The following is a 22,173-nucleotide window of genomic DNA, read 5'->3' on the forward strand; positions in this document are numbered from 1 at the left end:
GTTTGCGTTTCTCCTTTGGGGCCTTGCCCTTGCTAGAGCCCTTGCGCTTAATGCCTTCAGCTATCCCTTGGGAGATGGCTAAGGCAATTACCTCCCTCATTTCATCCGAGAGAGCAGAACTTTTTCCCCTTTTTTTCTTTTGCTTACTGGGCCTGCGCTGGCTAGGCCTGCCTGAGCTGGATCCACCCTTCCCAAAGGGGGAATTCTGGACAGAATCTCGTTCCTCTCCGATGGAGGAGCTAGGGGAGTCGGGGTACCCCCAAGATGCTTCAGGAGATGGATCCCTGGATGCATAGTTATCCCCAGACAAGAATTCACTGTCCCCGGGGGATTGGGCCTCACGATCAGGGGAAGCTGACTCCCTGCTGCGACGGTCTGGGCTAGGTTCTGGCTGAAGGGGCCTTGAAACCTCCCTGGGATCCACTGTGGCTCTTGGAGAAGACCTTTCAAGTGAGCCTTTGTGCCCTTTGCCTTTATTTACAGAGGGATCCAGCTTGCAGCGCTTGCTGGAGGGCCCCACCTGATCCCCTAAGGCCTCCCTGCATTCCTCAGCCATTTCAGGTCCCCACGAGGCCTGGGAGATAGCTGGAGCTGGGATGGGCACGCGCTGGCCTTTGCAGTCCAAAAGCGCTGGCAGAATCTCCAGGAGGGAAGGGCCGCCTTGGGGTCGGATTTCCTTCCTCCCACCGCCCTCGGTTCCCCGAGACTTAGCTTATTTTCCGGAGGGAGAGGCTAGCTGGCTTCCCAGACTAGCCCCCAGCCTCCCCGCGGCGTTCTGCAGTCGTTGAGGGCTCGCTGAAGCTCCGTTGGCTGGCTGGGCTCTTCTTGCTGCCTTGTTCCTCGCACGCTCTGAGCTCTGCCGCTCTGCCCAGTGAGTCGGAGCGATCCAAAATGGCGGGGGGTGCGCACGCAGCCGCTTCCCGCTCTTTCCAGCCCTGAAGGTGTGCGAAGGCTCCAGCCGTCGCTGCTGTTGCCGGACAAAATGGAGCAGGCGAGGGAATCCTAGCAATCCGGCTCACCTGCTTTAGAGCCTTCTCAGAGCCTTGCTGGACTTTTCCCCCCCCCTGGGACGCCCCTGTTCCAACAGGGAACTTGGTTTATCCCACTAATTGCTCCCTTGCTAGCCAGCCCCCGCTGTGCAAGCCTTTTCAACCCCCTGCAGTGCTTGCAATTAGCAACAGCAGGGAAAAACCTTCCGTCGCTTTAAGAGAAGGCAGCCCTTCTCTTAAAGCGACGGAAGCCTCACTGGAGGCAAATAGACAGACCTGATGTAGAAGCGTGATTTCCTCTATCTGAGAATTTAAACGTGGTCCAAATTGGGAAACTTTTTCCAGCCTTTCTGCTCTTAAGACTGGAGCTCTCCCAAAACAGCCCTAACTCGGGCGGACTGAGTTTTCGAATTGGGCATGTGCAGGCAAAGGGAGGCGTGGTCAAGAAAATCATCACTCAGTCCAAGGGCAGATAGGCTGTGTTAACCCAGCATTTGGGCTCTCTGAGCAGTGCACTGGAGAACAGAACTGTAAAAGGCAGACTAGGAATACAAATTAAAAAAATGCACCAAGGAACTACTGGTGGTTTGAAAAAGACCGGATATGGTTCCCATCTTCAAAAAAGGGGAGAAAAATGGATTCATAAAACTGAAGGCCAATTAACCTGACATCACTACCTGGGAAGATCTTGGAAAAGATAATGAAACAAAAGATCTGCAAACATCTAGAAGCGAGCAAATATATAACCGGAAGTCAACATGTTATTTCATTCTTACACAAAGTGACTAAATTAACGGACCAATCTAATACATTGTATAGTTGGATTTCAGTAAGGCAGTTGACAAAGTAGACCATAACCTACTTCTTGGTAAATTAGAAAAATATGGGATAGGTACATCCTTCCACACAGATGGATTCATAACTGGCTGACAAACCACACTCAAAGTGTATTCCTTAATGGGACTATACCTATATGGAGAGAAGTAAGCAGTGGGTATCCCAAGGTTCTGTTTTAGTACTCTTTTAATATCTTTGTAAATCCCTTCGATGAGGGAGTCCAACAGGAACACATCAAATTTGTAAATGACTCCAAGTTGGCAGGAATAGCCAACACCTCAGAAGATAAGCTCAAGATAGAGAATCTCGATAGATTTCAACACTGGGCCCTACCTAACAAAATGAAATTCAATGAAGGGGAAACCAAATGTACTGGTATAGAATAGGTTGGCTCAAGTAATAAGAGGAACCTTGAAGTCCTAGTGGACAATCATTTAGATATGGGCCAGCTGTGCATTGCACTGGCCCCAAAAAAGCCAATACAATACTAGGCTGCATTAACAGAGAGATAGAATCAAGATCATGTGAAGTACTAGTACCACTTTATAAAGAGTAAGACCACACTTAGACAATTGCAGACAGTTTGGTCACCATATCATAAAAAAGTTATTGAGACTCTGGAAAGAATGCAGAAAAGAGCAACAAAGAGGATTAGGGGGCTGGAGGCTAAAATATAATTAAGGGGTTGCAGGAATTAGGTATATCTAGTCTAGTGAAGGGAAGGATTAGGGGAGACATGATAGCCATCTTCCAATACTTGAGGAGTTGCCACAAAAGAGGGAGGGGTGTCAATCTCTTCTCCAAAGCCCTTGAAGGCAGGACAAGGAACTGGATGGAAACTAATCAAGGAGAGAAGCAACTTCGAACTAAGGAGAAATTTCCTGACACTAAGAACAGTGAACCAGTGGAAGGTTTTCCCTTCAGAGGTTGTGGGGGCTCCATCCCTGGTGGCTTTTAATCAGAGACAGGACAGCCATTTCTCTGAAATGATGTTGGGTCTCCTGCTTGATCAGGGCGTCTGAATAGAAGACCTGCAAGGTCCCTCCCAGCTCTGTCACAAACCCTCCAGTGATGGGAGCCCCCACAACCTCTGGAGGGAAGCCATTCCCAAAGAATCCACCTTCACTTGGAAGAGACTTTTCCAATCTTCCCACCGGAAGGAAAACTGCAGCCACCAGTTTCACAGCGTGCAGCACCAGTGGGCTTAAATTCGGGGAGGGGAGGAACCTGCAGCAGCAGCAGCTGAGATGCTTCAGCCCAGTTGCTTCTCTGCTTCCAGGACTCTCCTCCCACCCGCCCGCAACTCACCTTCCAGCTGCTGCTTCGACCATGGGAAGAGCACAAAAGCCGCTCTGCACACCACTCTCCTCCCATGAGTGATCCGGAAGAGGAAGTTCAGCTGTCCCCAAAGGTGCTTTTTTTCAATAGGCAACTGGACTTACTTTCTTCTACTTTTCCCGTCGCTTTCCAACCTTTCTAGCAACACAGTACTCGATGGTTTTAACTCCTTTAAGCTCAACCACAGGGGTTAGCCTCTTTCTGGGCACAGGTGTGGCCTGTTTGACCACCATCTCCAGATAGGCAGGAAAAAAAGATCCTTCTCCTAAGGCGATTGCAACAAGTTTCTACTGATTAAATGCTATCAAGTCGTTTTTGACCGACTTTGCAGCTGAGCCTAGTGAAATAGTGAAATGTGATGTTACTTAACCTTGTGAAGATTAGCAATGTGTTGTGCCCTAAACGTTCATGAAGGTTTTACAGAATTACACAATCAGCTTTCTTAGGGGTGACTCTCAATGGAGATCAAAACCTCTCTAATACCCCAAAACTTTATGACTGATTTCCTGTGGCTCCCAGGATTTTAGGGCATGGAAGCAGCATCAGGCCAGACACTCCAAGGGAACGAGCTTCACTCCTGCTGGCCAGGGCTGCATCCAAAGAACATCAACCACCAAGCTTCATTCTTGGAGGAGGAAATTTTATATCTGCTAAATGCCAGGTGTAAATTCTGTAAATTTATTTGCACTGAAATCTCCCATTAGGTCACATAGAGAAACATATGCAGCAGGGCCTAGAAAATGGAGCCTAAGAAAGATGGCATGATTGCCTGTATATGGTAGAAGAAATTTTCCCCCTCCCCCCAGTGTCTATTTATCTTTTTATTGTACAGAGGATTGTTTTTTATATATTCTGCTATTTTCCTCATGTTAATTTTAATGTGTCTTAGAGAAACGCAACATTCAGTTTCCTCCTTCTGCATCCTGAAAGTCTTCCGGATTTTGAGCCCAAAATTTCCTAGCCAGCATCTCCTTTGCAGAAAATATTTGTGAGTCATAAGCAGAATTTCTGAGTGGCCCCAGCAAGTTGCTGAAGCTTTTAAAAAATACATGTTAAAAAAATATGCACAGAGGTTGTAGCTCAAGAAGAAAAAACATTCTGGTTTTGAGTACTGGGTTCTTAGGTTCCTGAACAACCCCTGCTGTGATCTTGTCTTCTTGGAGGTGCCTGCTTGTTACCCTAGTGGTAGCAGCACCAAGATGCCTCTTCTTTGCTGCAAATTTGTTACATCTTGAAATCCCCATAACTTTAACCTTAAACTGCCTACTATTGACCTCACTCCATTCCTAAGGATTCTGTATGGGGCGTGCATAAGCGCACCATTGTGCCCATCATCCCTGTCCTACTGTCCCCATTTATTCGTACCCATTTCATTCATGCTCATGTTTATTCTTATACCTATTATCTTGTAACCAGTTGACAAATCAAATAAGTAAAATAAATAAAATATAAACTGCCTTGGTGTTGGAGCTGTGAAAAAGATACTATATGGTGGAAAACATTGCATTTCTAAAAAAAGGCATCAAATAGCTTTTGTGAATGAAAAAAACAGGTATTGTCCACATGGCTGTGAAAGAGGATTTTTTGATTGTATGTTCTGCTATTTCCCTCGTGTTTGTTTTAATATCTGCTCTTTGTATATTGAAATTCAATTAATATTTATTTCTAATCTGCACTTAATCCTTCATCGTGACATAAACTATTATTATTTTTATACTCGGAACCACATCCATTGCTCTTTCTTGCCGCCTTCAGGATACCGCTAGTTTGGGGAATGGCATTCTGCCTGGCCAGAAGGGGGAGTTGCCCAGCTATCCCTACAGCAGCCGTCGCTGCGTTTAGAGCATAACGTCTTCTCCGGTTCCAAACTCCCAAACTCGGCTGCCGAGTCTTCCAGCAGCAGCCGCTCTAGGAGTGTGCTCTATGGTAGTAGGCTGGCTGCTGGAAGACTCTGTACAGAGTTCAACTGATTACCGTAATGGTTGTTGTGTTAGCATCCTTCATATTACATTGATGCAAAATGTGTTCTATTTTATCTTCTTGTGAAAGACTAAACCCCTTCTGTGTTTTGTCAATCTGAACACCTAAGTAAGTGTTAATATGATCTAAATATTTTAATGTGAAGTACCTCTGCAAAGCTTTAGCAAAAATCTCACTCATTTTCTTATTTGGACCAATATAAACAATATCATCAACATAAACAAGAATTATCCCATATGTATTGTTAGATCTTTTTGTGAACACACACTCATCAGTTTCGGACTTAATAAATCCCATTAAATTTAGTTTACCAGTAAGACATAAGTACCACATTAAACCGGACTGTTTCAGACCATAAAGACTTTTGTTTAGAAACCAGGTATCCCCTTCTTGCTGTCGGAATTCAGGAGGATCTCTCACGTAAATTTCTTCATCTAGGTCAGCATGTAGGTAAGCCGTGTCAACATCGAACTAGAAATCTTCTAAACCAAGGATAGTTGCAGTGGCTAAAGCAATTTTTACACTCTCAGTTCTGACTGTCGGTGAGTAGGTGTTTGTGTAATCCTCAGGATAACGTTGAGCGAAACCCTGAGCTACAAGTCTGGCCTTGTGCAATGACTCACCATTTGGCTTCTTTTTGATTCTGTAGACCCATCGAGAGCCAATGACTTTTTTGTTTGCTAGAGGTTTTGCAGGTGTAAATACCTTAAGTTTCTTTAGACTTAAGTTTCTTTAGACTGAGCCGAGGTGGCACTGTGGTTAGAATGCTGTACTGCAGGCTACTTCAGCTGACTGCTAGTTCGGCAGTTCGGCTGTTCAAATCTCACCGGCTCAGGGTTGACTCAGCCTTCCATCCTTCCGAGTTTTACCCTTCTCTGGGTAAAATGAGAACCCGGATTGTTGGGGCAATATGCTGAATATAAGTCTAACTGCTATTGCTATTTCATTCTGCATTGCCTCATACCACTTCTCTTGCTCTGAATCAGGAAGATGCTTGATTTGTGTGAACGTATCAGGAGGAAGTGTAACATTGCAAATCAAAGGCAAGGGTGTTTTTGACAATTGCCACGAATATTGACCCAAATGCATTCAAGATAGTTCTCATCATTGTTGTGCTCTATTTCTAGAGAGATGTAGTTATTTCTTATATATAATGCAACTCCACCTCCTCTTTTATTTGGTCTATTTCTTTTTAATAATTTAAATCCTTCTAGCTGTATGTTCCATTTGTGGGTTTCATTCCATCAAGTTTCTGTAATGGCAACAATATCATATCTGCCCTCATTTACTTGAATTTCTAATTCATCCTGTTTATTCCTCATACTCTGTGCATTGGTGTATAGACATTTGAGTCCATTTTGATTGACCCTGTGTTTACTGTCTACTGTCTGACTGCCCCTATTTTCTTGCCACCTGTATGATTCATACACATGGTATGGCACTCACTATTAAATGCTTGGTTTTGCTTGACAGCAGGAGTGATAATCTTACCCACACAAACATCTATGTTACATGCACTGATAACCCTATGAGTTTTAGATTGCTGGTGACAGAAATGTTCTGTATCAATTAATTCTCTGTCCCCGCTGTTCAATTTAAATGTTTATCCAGAAAATATTTGAATTTAATGCCAAGTAACTCAGTCCCCTTCTTGGATGTGTGCAAACCATCTCTTTTGTACAGTTTTTCATTGGACCAGCTGCAGGAATCATGACTAATAAAACCAAAGCCTTCCTTTTTACATCACTCCTTTAGCCACACATTAAACTCTACTACATGCTGGCCCTTCCCTTTTTGTTCCTTATATACTGGTAAAACCTCTGAAAAGATAAGCCTACAACCTACACTACTAAGTTCATACCCCAAGCTCTGGATATCATTCTTCACAGAAAGTACATCTTTTTGGGACATAAAGATGTATGATAGCAAGGGTGCTATATCTGTTCTGCTAGTCACAGCAAAAGCTCTACTGTATTTCTCTCCCTTTCTCTCTCTCTATCCCTTTATCTACCTAACTACCACTCTCTTTCTCCTTACCTATCTACTGTATTTCTCTCTCTCTTTCTCTCTCCTACCTACCTACCTACCTACCTACCTACTCTCTCTCTCCCCCCCTACCTATCTACTGTATTTCTCTTTCTATTTATCTCTATATCCCTCTACCTACCTACCTACCCATCTACCTACCTATCTATACACTCTCTCTCCCTTTATCTCCCTACCTACCGAACTACTCTCTCTCTCCCTACCTACCTACTGTATTTCTCACTCTTTCTCTCCCTCTCTATCCCTCTATCTACCTACCAACTTTTGTTTTAAATTTGCCTCTTCAAAACCTTGGTGAGTCTTATACTCTGAAAAATACAGTAAATGGACTCGGGGATTGTATTTGGGAGTGGCTGACAGAGCAAGTGCTGAACCCCTTAGATTTCTGTCTAATTAGAGGGGACTTTGTCCAGCATGTCTCTATTGCTTGTATTTGAGAAGTAGCTGCATACATAAGGACACACAGAAAGAGGCACTATTAAGAATTAGACTGTGGTTATCCTCTTCACCTACCTGCACACAAAGCGCCTCCTAAGTTAGTTTTTGTTCTGCGACATGAAGGTTCAAGACAATACCCTTTTCTTTCATTCTCAAAAGCTATTTAAAGAGCAGCACAATGCTTTTTTTAGAAACGAAACATTTCCCACCAAATAATTTCTTTCTCACAGCTCCAACACCAAGGCTGTTGCAACAAATTTGTCAGTATCTTGGCGCTTCTACTACCTGGGTAACAAGCAGTCACCTCCAAGAAGAAAAAAATCACAGCAGGATGTTGGAAGAAAAATCCATCTGGTTCCGTTCCAAGCCTGGAGAGAAGCTCTGGAAATAACATGGAGGTTAGCTGCTTAGGAAAGAAGGTCCAGTTATTGATGTGCAGAACCACAGCATGCAGTTCTGGGACAGCTGACAAGTTAGCTTGATGAGTGCAAGGATTTTTATACAGTTTACAGTACTTTGTAATTTTGAGGTTTGCTTTGTCTGCTTTTATTATTTGATTATTTTTTCGCAAAGGCTCATGATGGGTCTTAATTATCATTCGTCCTAGTCCTGTCAGACATGTGGAATTGATTTTATCCTGTTATCTATTGCCTCTTGCCTTCCTTCCTTAATGGACCGGTATTGTTTCCATTTTTTTCAATGCATGGGGTTAAGGCATGGGTCCTCAAACTATGGGCTGCAGGCCTCATGTGGCCCACTGAATCATTAATCTAGCCTACGCAGGACCATGAGGTTGGCTCACCCATATCGCCCCGCCTACCCTTCAGCCAAGTGCAGGACTTACCTTCGGGAGCCCCATAGGCTGGAACTGAAAGGTAAGGCCAACAATTTTGGTCTACAGAATGCTTCTGGATGTGGTGTGTATGTGAAAGAAGCCCCAAAAATGGGTGAAAATGGCCAGGTATTGGCTAAAACATGAGCTGTTTTGGCCTGCGGAATGTTACTGGAGTTCTGGATGGTGACAAAACTGGGTGCACAGAGGCCCCAGGAGGCCATAAAAAGCGCAAAAATGGCCCATTTTTCACTCTTCACCTCCAGAAGATAGATAAAGAGATAGACAGAGAGAGACACATAGGGAGAGAGACAGAAAGAGAGGAAGATATGGAGGTGGGGCTGAAGTTGCTGCGGTACGACGTGCAATCTTGCAGCTCCAAGATCGCCGTCGATATCTCTGCTGCTGGACAGTTTTTTGAATGAAGTTTGGTTTTTTCTCCCTTTTCTTAAAGAAGGTGTGCTTCTTTTCTGGGGGGGGGGGGTTGTCTATTTTTTAGGATGCATACATAGAGATATATATTTTCCCTTTTCCTTGTTATTTTATTCCACTGAATTGGATTAAGGAAAGAAGAACCTAAAGACTTTTATTTTTGTTCCTTTCATTTTTTATTTTTTTGTGATTGATCTGTTTTTTTCCTTTTTTTCTTTTAAACAAATGGAACCAATTGGATTAGGGCAAACAAGAGCCTGAAGATTTTTTTCCTTTTTCCTTTTCCATTTTTTCCCTTTTTTCCATTCCTTTTTTCCTCTTCTTATTTTAGGGCAACTTGGGATTATAACTGTTTTACATATAAGTGGATTAAGGTATTGAAGAACCTGAAGATTTTGTATTTCTCAACTACCATAAAGTATATCAACTGTTTTGAAATGAGTAAAAAGATAACGGCCGTTGGTTCTGCAGTACCAACTTCCTCTTCTTCACCATCTGGAGGACAAAGATCAATACACATGATGTTGCAACAGGAAGAAGACAAGGAAGTGACATTGAAGATGATTATGCAAGGAATACAAAAAATACAAGTAAGAACAGAGAATATAGAAAAAAGAACAGAGAACATTGAAAAGATAATAGAGAACAAAGAATAGAGAACATTGAACAAAAATAGGGAAAACAAATGAAAAAATTGAGAACTTTAACCAAATGATGATGAAATGTGAGGACAGACTTCAAAAAAGTGAAGAAAAGATGAGCAAAAAAGACAAGGAAATTGGAGTTATTGATAGCAGATTGAGTGTTGTTGAAAAAGAAAATGGTGGAATTCTGGGATGGGAGATCGATAGGTCAGAATTTTATCTTAGATTTCAAAACGTAGAAGAAAAAAAGGGAGAAAATCTGGCAGAAATAATGATAGAAATTCTGGCAGACGTCTTGGTGATAACCAAGAGAAGATGATGGATGGTATAGATGAGGTGTTTCGAGTCTATGCAAGATATGCAGCGAGAAACAATCTCCCAAGAGAAGTTCATATAAGATTTACTAACAAAGCAATTAAGACACAAATATTACAGAAGATTCAACTGAGAAAGCAGAACTATTCTATGCAGAACATCTGAGAGGGAAAGATGAGGAGATAGGAAAAGAAGAATCACTAATTGAACTCCAAGAGGAGTGCATAGTTGTGACTGAGAAAGAAGGTGTGGTAGACGCCATTGACCTTAGAGAACAACGAGAAGCGAGATCTACTAGAGCAGTAAATCCATCTTATAAAGTATAAATATGGAAGAAAAAAATTGATTACAATTAATGTAAATGGACTTAATTCAGCTATTAAAAGAAGAAAAACATTTCATAATAGTCTATACAAGGAAAAGAAATACAAAGAAAAGACAAGCCTTTAAGATACTAGATGACTACAAGAGATTTCAAAAAGAGTTACAGAAATATCCACAAAAAAGGAAGAGGGAGGAGCCAAACAATATTTGCAGAAAGTGAATCTACCCCAGATACCTAAAGAAACTGAAATGATGCTTGAAGGCAATATAATGATGATGGAGTTAACTGAATCACTTAAAAAACAAAACAATGCAAAGGCTCCTGGTCCGGATGGATTGCCAGTGGAATTTTATAAGACGTTGCAGGAATTGTTGTGTCTTCCATTACTAGAAGTTATGAATGAGGTTATGTCAAAGATGAGGATACCCAAATCGTGGTCAAAAGCATATATTACACTTGTGCTAAAAGAGGAGGCCGACCCACTTCAAATTAAGAATTATAGACCTATTTCTCTGCTAAACTCAGACTATAAAATATTTGCCTCATTATTGGCAGAACGACTCAAAAAATATTTAAACAATTTTATTCACCCTGATCAAAATGGGTTTCTACCAAAGAGAAAAATCAAAGATAATATAAGAATAATTCTGGACACTTCTGGAATATTATGAGGCACATCCTGAAAAACAAATGGCTTTGATGTTCTTAGATGCACAGAAAGCCTTTGACAATGTGAATTATTGATTTATGTTGTTGGAGCTGGAACAGATGGGCTTTGGTAAGAAATTCACCCAAGCTATACAAATTATATACCACAAACAAACAACAAAGATAATGATAAATGGAGAACTGACAGACTCTGTTAAAATAAAGAAAGGGATGAGACAAGGTTATCCACTATCGCCTCTGTTGTTTGTCTTAACATTAGAAGTCCTAAATAGAAACATGAGAGAAGAAAAAGACATAAAAGGAATGAAAATTAAAAAGAATACAAATTGCAGACATTTGCAGATGACCTGGTCTTCATCTTAGAAACTGCACCTAAATTGATAAGAAAAAATAGAGGAATATGGAAAAATAGCAGGTTTGAAAATAAATAAAGACAAAATGAAGATTTTGACAAAGAACATGTTATTAATGCCATCTGCTGTAGGCTATTGCTTTCTGCCTTTAAGAACATGTTTTTCATTTTCTACGTTTTTTAATATTCCCCAAAATATTTCATTCTCGGGGGGGGGGGCTTCCCACAATTCCCCCATTTTGGGCTATATGTATTTACATATATTGGTCAACCTACAGACTATTAGAATGATCTCTGTACTTTCTGTATACCTGGCACACCACAAGGGATATTTGCCTGGCATCCTTACTTGGAGTCTATTGAAATGGGAGGTAATTTTGCAGGCCACTGGGACAAGGGAAGTACATTTGTGGAGGCAGCACTCTCATGATTATGGCACTGGCTCCAAAAAGGAGAGTTTTCAACCCATGAAGGTCTAGCAGCCATGGCAGAAATTCTGTTAAATAGAAAATAAATGTATAGTGTGCAATTTTCTGTGCCAATTCTTTTAGATAGGTCATTTTCTATGAGCTTTCAATCAGGTTTGAAGCAAGCACATATCCCAAAATTGTTAGCAGCCATGATTGTGCCTTAGTAGATAATCAAAGACTGCTCACTTCCAATGATTGCTTCCTGAAGCTGCCTTAGTTTATTGCATCCAGGATTTGTGAGGCCAAATTTAGATTAACCAGTATACAAGCCAGAATATTTTTGAAGTTGCACACAAGGAGCCTTGGAACTCCTAATAATGCAGTGGAAAACCAGTGCAACATATTTTGCTTCAATGGGCAACTGGGCACCATCATTTGTGAGTCACAATCAGAATTTGGGGTTTGGAAATTTCTTTAAATAAACCAACCAGGAGAAGATTTATGTCAGGAGTCCTCAAACTACAGCTTGCGGGCTGGATATGGCCCGCCAAGACAATGTATCAAGCCTGCACAGTGGTAGGATTAAGCCCTACCCTCGACTTACAGCCACTCCTTTGTATGGCTGGCTTTTCCTGCCAGCCTTACCATCCCTCCTTCAGCCATTGGCCTTATATGTACCTTGCAGAATCTAGCAGCTGAGCTGTGTACTTCTGTTCCTCGCTGTTCACAAAGGTAAGGACGAAGGGCAAGGGCCCTAGGGTGGGTGGAGGAGGACGAGCTGGCAGATGGGTGATACTGGTGGTGGGTTTACTGTCATGTAGTGGGAGAGCATGTGGGAGACTGTGAAGACATTCACAGCATGTGTGGGTCCTCTGGTGTCTCACCAGGTTGGAATTCTGACTGAAACCTGTCAGCCTCTGTTTTGCTGCTTGTTTTCGGCTGCCATTGAAATGAGAAGGGGCGGCATTGTGTGTGGGTGGGGAAGTGTTAGCACAGGAGTGACTGTATAAAGGGAGGTGTTCTCACCATCTACTTTGCTTAGCTACTATCTACTCATGCCCAGTAAAAGTACTCTTAATTCTTCAAAATGGAGTTGAGTGGTTTTTTTCTTGGTTACTGAGTGAAGCAGCCCTGACATTAAGCGAGGTTACAAACACGCACTTATCCCAGAGCTGATAACTTGAGGGGAGTGCACCCAATTCCTACAACCCCCCTGGAACATGTCCCAGCAAGGTAGCGACCAGGGGGAGAATGAGGAGAGCCTCATGAAACAATTTGCAGAGGCTTGGAAAAAGAAACATTCCAGCCGTGACCCTGGAAAAGAAGCGGACCTCCATGGAACAGAGGAGAGGTCTGATTTATGGTCCTTCCTCAGGCGGCTGTGGAATTTCATGCAACATTTCGGAGACATATTTTTCATTGAAGAAGCCAAGGTAAGAAAAATTGCTACGCCCTGGAGAAGTAAGGCAGCCATTGGGATGGTGGCCCTGCATGATGCTGACCTCCCCCCTACCGAGAAACTATAAAAGAATTATGGCTGCGTTGAATAAATACTTTGATGATTCACTCACGGAGCTACAAACGAAAGCTAAAATTACATCCCTTACCCAGGGGAACAAGGACTGTGTAAACAGGGGGACTCCCCCCCCCAATTTGCAGCTCTGCTGTGAACTGGCTGTGGAGATGGGAAGTGATTTAGTCCATGACAATTATAGCGAAGATAGTGGGGGAGAGAAGGCTACCCCCCCAAAGAGCTCCAAATGAAAGGGAAAGTGGCTCTGCAAGCAAACCCAGATTTTTCATTCCCAAACTGAGCCCAAGGCTCGGGGGAGGAGAGGCCCTTAGGGGGGAGAGGAGGCCAGAGAAACCACTTGGGAGGAAGAGGGAGACTGCCATAAAGGCATTGGAGGCTCGTCCCCAAATCCACCCTGCCCCAGGGGAAGAGGAATTGGAGGAAAGTGAAACCGAAACTGATGACGATTGTCTAGTAAGCTCCCGATCAGGGCCTATGACTATCCCAGTGAAACGTAAAGTGCCCTCTATTGGAGCGCAAGAAAATATGCTGGCTCTTTTAAATTCGGGTTGCACATGTTGCATCGTTAGCCCCGAAGTTGTGGAAAAATTGGGCCTAAGACTAAAAACATTGAAGGTCCCTATTGTTTTTTGCCAGTTGGACAGCTCGATAGCTGGAGGGAGTCCGGCCTATTTTGTGACTGAGCCAATAGACATGTGGATGGGAACTCACCAAGAGTCAATAAGTTTTATTGTAGCTCCAGGGATGGACCGACCTCTTATATTAGGCTTACCCTGGTTACGTAAATGGAATCCACACATCAATTGGAGTAAAGGGTGGATATGCATCCAATCTGCTACACCCCCTGAAGGAGAGGGGGAGGCTCCCAACTGGAGTAAAGAAGAGGGGGAGGCTCCCAACTGGAGTAAAGAAGAGGGGGAGGCTCCCAAAGGGTGTAACGTTGACCCCAAACGAGCAGCCAGGGGGCAAGAAAAAATTGAGGGGGAGAAAATCCCAAAAGAATATTGGGACCTGAAAGATGTTTTTAGTGAAAAGTCATCTGATAAATTACCCCCACACCATGCCACTGATTGCAGCATTGATATCCTTCCCAGAGTAAAACTTCCAAAACCTCAGATTTATTCAATGACCCCTCGTGAAATGGATGAGTTAAGAAAGTTAAATTGACAAAAATCTGCAGAGAGGTTTCATTGAGCCTGCTAGGCCCCGGGTGGCTGCCCCTGTTATGTTCAGAGAAAAGAAAGATGGCGCCTTTCGATTGGTGGTGAATTATAAAAATCTGAATGCTATCTCTATTCAGAATCTCTACCCGTTGCCGTTAATGAAGGACATGCTAGCCCAGTTGGGTAAAGGAAGAATTTTCATGAAATTAGACCTGCGGGAGGCCTATTATAGAGTCAGAATTAAGGAGGGTGACGAGTGGAAGACTGCATTCAACTGCCCTCTTAGTTGTTTTCAATTCTGGGTACTGCCATTTGATCTACAGGGGGCGCCAGCTGTTTTCATGCAATTACGTAATGACATTTTGCATGACCACCTCTACAAAGGCGTGATGGTCTATCTTGATGACATCCTTATTTACACGGAAACACATGAAGAACATGTGAAACTGGTCCGCTCAGTGCTAAAAAAATTCCGGGCAGCAGAGCTGTATGCAAAATTGTCTAAGTGTGAATTTCATCAAGAGAAAATTGACTACCTTGGGTATCGCATCTCCCATGATGGCATCGAGATGGACCCAGCAAAAGTCCAAGCTGTCACTGAATGGGCACCCCCCCCCCCGCACCCGCAAACAGTTACAAAGTTTTTTGGGATTTGCGAATTTTTATCATCAATTTATTCCCTCGTTTGCCAGCATCACCCTCCCTATTACAAACCTCCTGAAATCAAAAGGGGAGGCCAAACCTAGACCAGAAAAGCCCTTAAATTGGACTATGGAGCGTCAAGCCACATTTGAAAAACTTAAATGACTATTTGCAGCTGAACCTGTTTTGAAATACCCAGACATGGATTCGCCATTTGTGGTCCAGGCGGATGCAAGTGACGTTGCAGTGGGGGCAGTATTGCTACAAGCCAATCCTGATGGAAAGCTACAACCTTGTGCTTACACCTCTCGAAAGCTGACTGAGACAGAGAGACGATGGGCTATATGGGAAAAAGAGGCTTTTGCAGTCAGGTGGGCTTTAATGACCTGGTGACATTTCTTAGAGGGAACAAAACACCCTTTTGAGGTGTGGACTGACCATAAGAACTTGGAGGCGTTAAAAAAAACCCGGAAATTATCCCCCAAACAGATGAGATGGGCACAACATTTTAACAGGTTCGATTTCACTTTAAAGTATATCCCAGGGGGAGAACTTTATGGCAGATGCTCTATCTAGACTCCCTCAATACAACAGCTCAAAGCTTAGCGTGGTTCACCCAGTCATTCCAGCGAAGAATCTCGCTGCTCCAGTGGTCACCAGAAGCCAGAGCAGCTCTAATTTTGAGGTCACAAAGGACCTCGTCTCCAAACTCAAGGAAAACCTTGAGTCCGATAAGTGGTTTAAACATCATTCAAATGAGTGTACCATGAAAGACGGTCTACCTTGGATAGGGGCTAAATTGTATGTTCCTGCTGCCATTAGGACTTTGGTTCTACAACGGGCCCATGATTCACGCATGGCAGGCCATCTTGAATTTGTGATTTTGGATCTGCATCTCATTAAAAGGCAATTTTGGTGGCCATCATTGAAGGAGGACATTGTGTCCTATGTGACCAGTTGCCTCACGTGTGCTGCTGCAAAGCGCCCACCAGGCAAACCCCAGGGCCTGCTCCAAAACGTAGCCCATCTGGAGGCACCGTGGAAGGAAATATCTATGGATTTCATTATGGAATTACCAGAAAGTCAAATAAATACTGAGATTTGGGTCGTTACGGACTTATTTTCCAAGCAAGTTCATTTTGTTCCGTGCTCCAAAATTCCGTCGGCGAAATACTTGGCTAAATTGTTTATTACACATGTATATCGCCTGCATGGTGTACCAGACCGCATTATCTCCGATAGGGGGGTCACATTCACCTCATTTTGGAAGGAGTTTTTGAAATTGATTGGCTCCGCCCAAGGGCTAAGCTCCGCCCACCATCCACAAACTAATGGAGCTTGTGAAAGGACTAATTCTGTTTTGGAACAGTACCTCCGATGTTTCATTATCAACAAGATAATTGGGTTGAGTTGTTACCTCATGCTGAAGTGGCCTACAACAATTCGGTGCACAGCAGCACAGGTTTTACATCGTTTAAAGTAGTGTTTGGCCATGATTTTGTATCTATTCCAGAGATACCATGAGAAAAGCCGCAAGTCCTGTCCCTTTCAGAATGGAGTGACCAACTGCGCAAAATCTGGCCTTTGGCATACAAGGCGTTGGATGCTGCTCATCAAGCACACAAGAAACAAGCTGACAAGAAGAGGACTAAGCAAAGGGAATCAAGGTTGGAGATCGTGCATTTTTCTCTACCAAATTTCTCCAAACCACCCAGAAATCTAAGAAACTGGGTCCTAAGTACGTCGATACATTTCCAATTGTAAAGATTATTAACCCTGTATCGGTGCGACTGGAACTGCCAAAATACCTTAAACGTGTGTACCCAGTGTTTCATGTCAAACTTTTGAAGCCGGAACACACTTCCTCTCTGCGAGTTCCTCTGCCTGCACCACCTACTCCCCTCCTCATTGAGGGAGAGCAACATTTTGAGGTTAAAGAGATTTTGGACTTTCAGAAACATATAAATCAAATTCAGTATCTCATATCCTGGAAACATTCCCCCCCCCCACTCATGCTGAATGGGTCGATAAGTCCCACGTGAGGGCTCCTCAACTTTTGCAGAAATTCTACTCTACCTATCCCAAAAAGCCATGACCTGAATTGACGTGGACATTTCCACCTTTCCTTGTTCTTGTTTTCTGTTGTTTGTTTGTCTGTTTGTTTGTTTTTCTACAGGGATGATTTCCTTTTCTGACAGAGTGCCGGATGTCAGCCTCTGTTTTGCTGCTTGCTTTCGGCTGCCATTGAAACGGGGAGGGGGGCATTGTGTGTGGGTGGGGAAGTGTCTGCACAGGAGTGGCTGTATAAATGGAGGTGTTCTCACCATCTACTGCGCATGCCGCAGATAAAGGATTTGCCACCCAGACCAACTGTCTGGCATACCAGCCTGATGATGCTTTTTAAAGATGTCTCCCACATGACACCTGTGGGTTGTGCTGATTGGACTATGGACTAAGGTTACCAGTGGGAGGGGTTGGGTCACATATTGGTATCTATGATTACGTGCGCTTTTGCCTCAGACCTCGCTTTGCTTAGCTACTATCTACTCATGACCACTAAAAGTACTCTTAATTCTGCAAGATGGAGTTGAGTGGTTTCTTTCTTGGTTACTGAGTGAAGCAGCCCTGACAAAACCTCTCCCTCAATCAGGCAATTCAAAGGGTTTCTCTTCTGTGTGAGTCCTCTGATGTGCCACCATATTGGAATTATCATTAAAGCTTTTCCCACAGATAGGACATTCAAAGGGTTTTTCTCCTGTGTGAGTCCTCTGATGTCTCAGCAGGCTGGAACTGAGACTAAAACTTTTCCCACAATCAGGACATTCAAAGGGTTTCACTCCTGTGTGTGTCCTCTTGTGTCTCACCAGATTAGAATTATAACTAAAGCTTTTCCCACAGATAGGACATTCAAAGGGTTTCTCTCCTGTGTGAGTCCTCTGGTGTATCACCAGGTAGGAATTCTGACTGAAACCTTTCCCACAGATAGGACATTCAAAGGGTTTCTCTCCTGTGTGAGTCCTCTGGTGTTTCACCAGGATGGAATTCTTAATAAAACTTTTCCCACAATCAGGACATTCAAAGGGTTTCTCTCCTGTGTGAGTCCTCTGGTGTTTCACCAGGCTAGAACTCCGACTAAAACATTTCCCACAATCAGGACATTCAAAGTGTTTCTCTCCTGTGTGAGTCCGCTGGTGTCCCAACAGGCTGGAATTCTTAATAAAACTTTTCCCACAGTCAGGACATTCAAAGAGTTTCACTCCTGTGTGAGTCCTCTGGTGTTTCACCAGGCTGGAATTCTGACTGAAACTTTTTCCACAATCAGAACATTCAAAGGGTTTCTCTCCTGTGTGAGTCCTCTGGTGTGCCACCATATTGGAATTATCATTAAAGTTTTTCCCACAGATAGGACATTCAAAGGGTTTCTCTCCTGTGTGAGTCCTCTGGTGTTTCACCAGGCTGGAATTCTGACTGAAACTTTTCCCACAATCAGGACATTCAAAGGGTTTCTCTCCTGTGTGAGTCCTCTGGTGTGCCACCAGGGTGGAACTCAGACTGAAAGCTTTCCCACAATCAGGACATTCAAAGGGTTTTCTGTGAGTCCTCTGGTGTGCCACCATACTGGAATTATCATTAAAGCTTTTCCCACAGATAGGACATTCAAAGGGTTTCTCTCCAGTGTAAGTCCTCTGGTGTATCACCAGATAGGCATTTCGACTGAAACTTTTCCCACTGTTAGGACATTCAAAGGGTTTCTCTCTTGTGTGAGTCTTCCGGTGTTTCATCAGGCTAGAATTATCACTAAAGCTTTTGCCACAGTCAGGTGGTTCAAAGGGTTTCTCTCCTGTGTGCATGGTCATATGTCTCAAGAGGTGGGAATTTATAATGAAACTTTCCCCACAATCTCTACACTTATAAGGTTTCTCCATGGAGTGAATCCTCTGATGTGTTACCAGGTGGGAATTACAATTGAAGCTTCTCCCACAGTCTGGACATTGAATGGGTTTTTCTCCTTTATGATTCCTCTGGTGTTTCACAAATTGGAATCATAACTGAAAGTTTTCCAATGATCAGGTCATTCAAAGCATTTCTCTCCTATGGGAGTCTTCTGGTGTATCACCAGAATTGTGACTTTCCCATAATCAGGACATTCAAAGGGTTTTTCTTCTGTGTTCTCTGGTGTCTCTTGAGATGGAAATTTCTAATGATGTTTTCCCCACAATCTAGATACTCATAGAGTTTCCCCCTGGAGTCAATCTACTGACCTAATTTATGGTCACCAGACCTAAATTATAACTATTTTTTTCCACAATCAGGACAATCAAAGGGTTTCTCTTTTGTGGGAGTCCTCAGGTGCTTCACCAGGAAGGAATTTACTGAACCTTTTCCCACAGAAAGGATGTTCAAATGATTTTATTCCTTTCTGTGCATCCTTTAGTGTCTCATGACCTGAGAATTTCTAATGAAACTTTTACACAATCTGCACAGTCATATGTTTTCTTCCTTCTGTGAGTTATCTGGTGTAGCACCATGTTGCCATGCTTACTAAAGCATTTACTGCATTGGGAGCACTTTTGTGGCTTCCCTCTTTTGTGGAGGTGCTTCCATGAACAACAAGGGAGCTTTTGTGACCATAGTTTTTGTCACATTCAGGTAATTTGTGTGGCTTTCCATCTCCTCTTGTGCATAATCAGCTGTGATTTGCAATGTGTGCTTTTCCCACAATAGGCAAATTTATGAAGCTTTTGCACCACTGATATTCTTGAGGAGGTAAAAAAATATGGACAATGCCTTGTTTAAGGGTGCTTTCATTCAAGCCATCTTCTTCCTCTCAGGGAGAGCCCTGCATTCCTGTCTCTTCTACATTGCTTTACTATTGATCTTTTCCTTCCAACAGGCTTCCAGATATTTCCCTCTTTTGCTGAATTATAAATAATCTCCCTACCACTCTCATTTAATTTATCTTTGAATTCTGCATAATGTACTTATTCTTTCTTAATTTTCTCTTTTGTCAAACAGCTGCTGGAGGAGGAGGAGATTTGTATGATTTTCTGCAGGAAATGGAAAATATTTTGATTTTTGGCTTGATTTTCTTCCCTTTTCAACACTGATTGTTCTTTACAGTTATTCAGAGTGTGCTCCTATTGCCATCCTCTTCATCTGTAAGATACAAAGAAAAATGTAACATTGTTTATAAAATGGTTAGAGATGTGGGGGGAAAAGAAGAAAAGTATACACCACTTTTGCTCATGGAAGTCCTCAGCCACAAATAAGGGCAGAAAATACTGTCTACAACCCCTCTGGTGACATAATTGTTCAAATAGTCCTCACATAACCTACCACAATTGGAATTGATATTTGCGTCACTAAGCAGCTCAATCATTAAGCATCATGTCACATGACAGTGCCAAATTACATCTGTTCCTCTGTAGTTGTTAAGCTAATTACTGTGGGTTATTAAAGGCAATTTCATATGGCAGCGATTTGCAATTTCCTGCTAGTACATCCACTGATGTTGCTAGACAGAAGCTATTTCGGAAGATCACAAATGGGGATCATGAGTGTGGGATGCTGCAGGCACCATATATGTGCAACTCTTGGCAGAACCCAAATTGGTGCAACTCCTTTTCCTGCTCCTTCAAAACCAGAGTCACTGCTGACATGCGGTCACGGAACAAGTGCTGGGATTAACATAAATTTTGTGAACCAGGTGCACGTCTGCTTCTACTGTGCCATAGTAACTTTGAAGGATCAAGGAAGAAGTGGTAAGTGAGGACTCCCTGTGCAACCAAAGATGGATTAAGAACAATTGAACCTGGTTAATACATGGATGGGACAGGAAATACAATACTTATTGGCAATACATGGAAGTAAAAAAAATCGTAAATTTTATTCTTCTGTCATTTTCAATATGTGTGGATTACAAACTATATTCAGAGGGCAACCTTAAGATATAATGGGAGACTTTAACTACCCTGATATCAACTGGGAGACAAAGTCTACAGCAAGTAGGAGATTGAATAGATTCCTAAACAACTTAGCTGACAACTTTGTTATCCAAAAAGTAGAGGAGGGAACTAGAGGGAAAACTATACTCAACCTAATTCTTACTAACAGAGAAGCGATAGAAGGAGTTGAAGTTTTTGGAACCTTGGTCGAGTGACCACATCTTACTGGAATTCATTATAATGCAAACACAAGCAATAGAATATAATCCAACAAGTTCTTAAACTTTAGAAGAGCTGATTTTAAGAAATTCATAGCGTAAGCAAAATTTCATGGATAAAAACCCTAAAGGAGAAAGCAATGCAAGGAGTGTGGGAAATAATGGAAAATCTATATATATAAAAGCAAAATACCATTCATGCATTATCACAAAATCTCCAGAACATTAAAGCCTACAAACCTCAAATTTTCCACGTATGTTCCTCTTGGCTTCTGGGTGCTCACTAAGAAAAGATTTTTTGAAATGATCACCAGAGCATTAGTATTTCCTATATTATTATTAATATGCCATCATGCTAACTAGTTCTACTCCCTCCCCTAATCAGAAAAGAAATCTGTTCCAAATGCAAAACACCAGCAGAGGAGATGAGATTCAGTTTCAGTTTTACTTTCACGGCAGGAGGCAGCTGTACTACAGAACAGTTGAGCTAACCAATAGCAGGCCCCTTCCTGTCTCCTTGCTCACACAGCAAATACTGTTTCACTTTCAAAGTAGCCCTCTGATGCTAAGGACTTCTACTCCCCCTCCCCACCTCAAAAGTGGAGTTTCACTTTCACAGCAGCAAAGCAGCTTTACTACAGAACAGTTGAGGTAAGCCACATCCAGGCTCCTTCCTGTCTCCTTCTTTCTCACACAGCAAATACTGTTTGAGTTTCCAAACACCCCTCAACTCTCTGACACACTGACAGGGTGCTAGCCAGATGGATACTAATGGATGCTGGTAGGCAGAGGCAGAGTCCCCCTCCCTTATTTTACTCCCCTGTTCAGACGAATCTGTTCCTTCTAGTGTAACACCAGTTATAGGGAAAAGAGGCAAAAATGCAGAAAAAGATTTACAGATGCAATTAGGAAAACACAAGTAAGAGAAGCTGCACACAAGTATCATCAAACTCATCCCCAAGTCAGTAGAAAGGCTGTAAAAAAGATATACATCTAATAACCCCTATGCTAATCAGTCACAAATGAGATCAATGCTTGGACTAATAAGTATTTCTCTAGTTTTA

At 42.7% G+C, this 22,173-nt stretch overlaps 1 protein-coding gene across 2 annotated transcripts in view; it reads right to left on the reverse strand.

The window, feature by feature from the left end:
- Positions 1–14,168: 14,168 nt before the first annotated feature.
- Positions 14,169–22,173, reverse strand: part of LOC148047614 (uncharacterized) — a 36,675-nt gene continuing 28,670 nt past the window's right edge. Inside the window, exons 1-2 of one of the 2 annotated variants that reach the window (XM_087708421.1) lie at positions 21,350–21,834; positions 14,169–20,103 (exon numbers count right to left, since the gene is read on the reverse strand). In XM_087708421.1, coding sequence (XP_087564547.1) covers positions 17,589–18,872 — 1,284 coding nt within the window. In that variant the 5' untranslated portion in view covers positions 18,873–20,103; positions 21,350–21,834 and the 3' untranslated portion in view covers positions 14,169–17,588. Of the gene's footprint in view, positions 20,104–21,349; positions 21,835–22,173 lie in introns of those variants that run through there. The other variant, XM_087708420.1, reaches the window with a different exon arrangement.

This window comes from Thamnophis sirtalis, unplaced genomic scaffold, assembly GCF_051295495.1.
Source record: "Thamnophis sirtalis isolate CommonGarterSnake01/CBP01778 unplaced genomic scaffold, rThaSir2_p1.2 scaffold_3, whole genome shotgun sequence".
Lineage (NCBI taxonomy): Eukaryota > Metazoa > Chordata > Lepidosauria > Squamata > Natricidae > Thamnophis > Thamnophis sirtalis.